At 40.2% G+C, this 4,737-nt stretch overlaps 1 protein-coding gene across 1 annotated transcript in view; it reads left to right on the top strand.

Moving 5' to 3' along the window:
* Abcb11 (ATP binding cassette subfamily B member 11) overlaps nt 1-4,737 on the top strand; it is a 133,449-nt gene that overhangs the window by 110,576 nt on the left and 18,136 nt on the right. Inside the window, exons 21-22 of the mRNA XM_031373202.1 lie at nt 1,278-1,300; nt 1,775-1,931. Of these exons, the coding sequence (XP_031229062.1) occupies nt 1,278-1,300; nt 1,775-1,931 (180 nt within the window). The remainder of the gene's footprint in view (nt 1-1,277; nt 1,301-1,774; nt 1,932-4,737) is intronic.

Raw genomic sequence — 4,737 nt, 5'->3', positions numbered from 1 at the left:
ATTCCACTTATTGGGGTCTTTTTGGCAAAGGAAACTCACACAAACTAAACCTAGGTTTAAAGATTTGACAACTGAAATCCACGTTTGGACTGGAGGAGTTTTAAAAGATTACAAGCAGATGAATCATAGGATAAACTATTATGATTATATTTACACATGTTAAAGCTGAGACTCTCAAGGTCTTGAACAAGATGGACCCAAGGGCTACTGTATTTTAACTCTATTCCTTGCTTACAAAACCAACTGATTTCTAGCCATTTTCTCTGAATAGAGACATGGTAGGCCAAGAAGAGTATTTTTCTGTTCTTTAAGGCCTGGTCTGCTTACTCTACAGGGGAGGGCCTAAGTAAGGGTGCACACGGGGTAGTAGTTGGTGGTAGTGAAGGCAGAGACAATCTTAAGTTTGGAAGACATGGAAGCATGATCCTCTCATCTGGTATTTTAATTCCAGTACTTTCTTGCTAGCCCACTGACTTAGTTCAGATTTCCAGTGTGTGAAGAGCCATCATGACCAAGGCAACTCTTATAACATTTAATTAGGGCTGGCTTACAGGTTCAGAAATTTAGTCCAGTATCATCAAGGCAGAAATATGGCAGCGTCCAGGCAGGCATGGTGCAGGAGGAGCTGAGAGTTCTACATCTTCATCTGAAGGCCTCTAGAAGACTGGCTTCCAGGCAGCTAGGAGGAAGGTCTTAAAGCCACTCCCACAAAAACACACTTTCTCCACCAAGGCCACACATACTTCAACAAGGCCATACCTCCTAATAGTGCCACTCCCTTGTCCAAACATATTCAAACCACCATACCCACTATACCCACTACAATTAGAAAACTCCCTTTTCTATACCCTTGCATATTTAAAGCTACACCCAAGATGAGGGACCAGCAACTGTTGGGTTCTTTCTGTCTTTTTGTTTAAGTGTGTAACAAATTATTTGCCAGCACATGAGAAACAAAAGCCTATAGAAAACTTCCAGTTTCCTCTTTAAGAACTAGAAAGTCATCCCCCTTCATTTCCTACCCTACCCCCAACATTTCAGTCTCTTAAACCTTATGCTAGGCTCCTGGGGAAGGTGGATTTCCAACTCCAACCTTGAAATAAACACTGATTACAAGATGAGCAGTAACATACATGCTTCACATCCTCTGTCTATCATCCCACCCCACAAAGATGTGAAAGATGGCAGCCTTCTGGGCTGCCATGCACATTCAAGGATCAGGCATCAGCAAGGCTGATTCTCATAACCAATTTTTCATTTGTTCATTCATTCCTTAGGTCCATGTTGATATAGTTAGTCGGTGGGACAAACAGAAGGATACGGGCTATTATTGCCTTTTCCTTCTCCTGCCTCAAGGATGGCTTCTAAGCATGCTCAGCATAGAATAGGTGCTTCTATTGCTCATCGATATCTTTTACATACGTTTCAATGACTCATGAAGTGTTACAATGGGAAGAAAGGTCAAACCAATCTGTTCATCTCTTAAATTTCTTTCTGAAAGCACTCCCCTCCTGAAAACGAACAAACAAAAACAAAAATAGTTTTTAAGGTGGTAGATTCAGGTTTGGAGGTCTGAACTGTATCCGGTTCAGTCTATACCTCAACCCTTTTACAGAAAGCACAAGTTGAAAACTACTAACCTCTCTATCTCCTACAACTCCAGACATGACTGAAGAGACTTGCTCAAGCCATTTGGGCCTACCACTTACAACTCTTGGGTCTTAATATTACTGATATCCCACCTCCTAATATCTGGGTGTTTATCTGGTTACAGCGTGATCTTTTCAGTTACAATGAGTGCAATGGCTGTTGCAAGAACATTTTCCTACAGCCCAAGCTATGCCAAAGCTAAAATATCAGCTGCATGCTTTTTTCAACTGCTAGACCGAAAACCTCCAATTAATGTGTACAGTGAAGCAGGTGAAAAATGGGTAAGTACTGGGCTGGGCAGTGTGTGTGTGTATGTGTGCATTTTTATACAAAAGAGCCAACAAAGATAGTCAGATAATTCCAGTTTAGAGTCTAAAGTTTAGTAGCCTGTGTTCATGCATATACACTCAGAATACACAGACAGTAGATTTATAAATGTAAAGGAAGGAAATTGACGTGGAAAATCAAGTGTTACATTGGCATTGGAGTAAGAAAATAGCAATGTAATTGTAACAGTTCATTTTCCATTACTATGACTCAAGGATGTTCAATGTATACAGAAGTTTTCTGGGTCTGTTGGTATGTATACCCCTGCAATCCTTGAAATCAGAATGCCAAGCCAGGATAATTGCAAGCTTGGGGCCAACCTGCTCTTCATAACTGAAAAGAGGTTTATTTATTTATTGCACAGTTGGGATACTGCAAGCACATGATCCGATGGTTCCATCATTCAGTCTGTTTTTAGAAGCCCAGGGCTACAGTGTATACTAGTGTGTGGTGTCCTGACAGAAAGGCATCATAGGAGAAAGTGAAGAAGAAAGTGAAGCAGAAAGCTACAGTGTGAAGAGGAACAGTCTCATTTTCATGAGCACCCTCTTATTTTGATTTGAGACTTACATAGATTAGTATATGTGCCTCATTTTACTCCAACTCCATCCATGTTCTCCTAACCACTTCCTCTGGATTTCATGATCTCTTCTCCTGTACTAGACACACACACACACACACACACACACACACATGCAGACACACACACACACACACACACACCACCCACTAAATCCAATTAGTCCTTATTTGCATGTGTTTAAGGCTGACCCCTTAGGATTAGGGTCTTGCTTCTGTGGATAAAGAAGAAGGGGTTACTGGCTTTTCCTGTCTCAGTAGCTGATAGGGGAAAAACCTTCTGTAATTTTCTTCTATTCAGATTAGTGTGTCATCTGATGTGGTCTTTGCAGGTCTTGCCCAGGCAACTCTGTTGCTATGAGTACTTGGAGACCACATTCCTGTACTATCCATAATAAACTATTGCAGAGCCTTCATCTTGGTCTTCAGACTCTTATTATCTCCCCACCTTCTCTTTGAAGATGGTTCCTGAGCCTTAGGTGCAGGGGTTATGTTATAGATGTCTCCTTTTGGGCTGGACACTTCACAGTCATTTATTTTCTGCATTTTGGCTAGTTGTGGACTTTTGTAATAGTCGCTATCTGCTGCAAAAAGATGAAATGATTGATGAAATGTGAGAGCTGCGCTTATCTATGGATATAAAGACAAGTATTTGGAGAGCAGTTGGGAAACTAAGCTACTTTAGAAATATGGTGGTAGTGGGTCCTCCTTCTAAGGCCTATAGGCTCCCAAGCCATGAAAATTTTTTTCTAGGTTTACAATTCCAGGTATGAATTCCTTCCAATTGAGCATGCTTCAGGTACAATTTAGATAGCTGTTGATTTCCCCCCGCAGTCACAAGTCCCACTATGTGTCAAGGTGAGGAATCTTGCTGATTCTGTCACTGTGGTGGTTCTCAGGCTTAACAGCTGGCTAGGGCTGTAGATAACGTCACCCTCGGTAGCTAGAATACTATCTTCCAATAGCATGAGAGCCCTTAGACAGGAGGTTTCCAGGTGAGTACGAGCTGGGTTTCTCCTAGTCTTGAAACAAGAATATGGTGCCTTCAGCAGCAGTTTTTTCTTCATGTTCTTGTAACAAAGAGCAGTGACAGCAACTATATTGTCGGGGGGGGGGTTGGGATGGGGCTCTTGGAAACCCCTGGACAACAACTCATAGGTAAATAGTCCATACTTAGTTCTGGAGTTTCTGTTAGATAGTTTATGGCTTCTAAAGGGAGTATTATCCCACCATATTGGTTGACTGCATTAAAACCATATATACATGTATGTATAAAATGTATCTTAAAGGATGCTATAAAACAATGGTTTCTCAGCTTCTGTGGTTACTGCCATATAATTACCTCCTTTTAAGAAGTATCAGGTCTACCAAAATGAGATCAATTAATTCTGAGAGGAATGACAACATTAATCAAATTACCATGTACCAAGAGTATCCCCCCTTCCTCTTAAATGTACCATACCACTTGTTAACATCACCACACTAGGGTCTGCATATCAACCCTTGTGAGGCACACCACATATAAATCATAGCCGTAGCAAGTGTTGAATTTTATATAACATAAAGCACATAGTTCTATAATGGATGAAGATATGTGTCTTTTCAGACCTATCTGGCCATGCTTTCCATTGATATTTTGGTACAAAATAGAAAAGCTAGGTCTTTTTGTCCACCAATACTGATTATAATGATTTCATGTTTATCTAGGTTTAAGTTTTAACTCATGCGTATTACCAAAAATGAATTAATAATCAACAAAATATACTTTCTTTTTATTTATGTAATCTCCAAGGTGTTTTTAATTTTCAGAGCCCATTAAAACAAAACAATACAAAACAAAACAAAACAAGACAAAACAAAAAAATCCTCCAGGATTGAAGAGATGGCTCATCTGTTAAGAGACTGCTCTTCCAGAGGTCCTGAGTTCAATTCCCAGCACCCACGTGATAATGGGATCTGAAGCCTTCTTCTGGTGTGCCTGAAGGGAGTGACTGCGGACTCACATACATAAAATAATAAATAAATCTTTAAAAAAAAACAAACCCATATGTTCAAGAGAGCAAAACGCCAGTAAAGCTAAGCTAAATTATGAAAGTTTTGGTCAAGTGCCTGTTTTTCCTTCCGCTTGGTAGAATTATTCTCTGTAAATGCTTCCCCATTTCTAGAGTTCATAATTCAGAT

The sequence above is a fragment of the Mastomys coucha genome, unplaced genomic scaffold, assembly GCF_008632895.1.
Source record: "Mastomys coucha isolate ucsf_1 unplaced genomic scaffold, UCSF_Mcou_1 pScaffold15, whole genome shotgun sequence".
In the NCBI taxonomy this organism is placed as follows: Eukaryota; Metazoa; Chordata; class Mammalia; order Rodentia; family Muridae; genus Mastomys; species Mastomys coucha.
The sequence above is the reverse complement of the archived record's forward strand: the minus strand, read 5'-3'. Positions and strand labels throughout refer to the sequence as shown.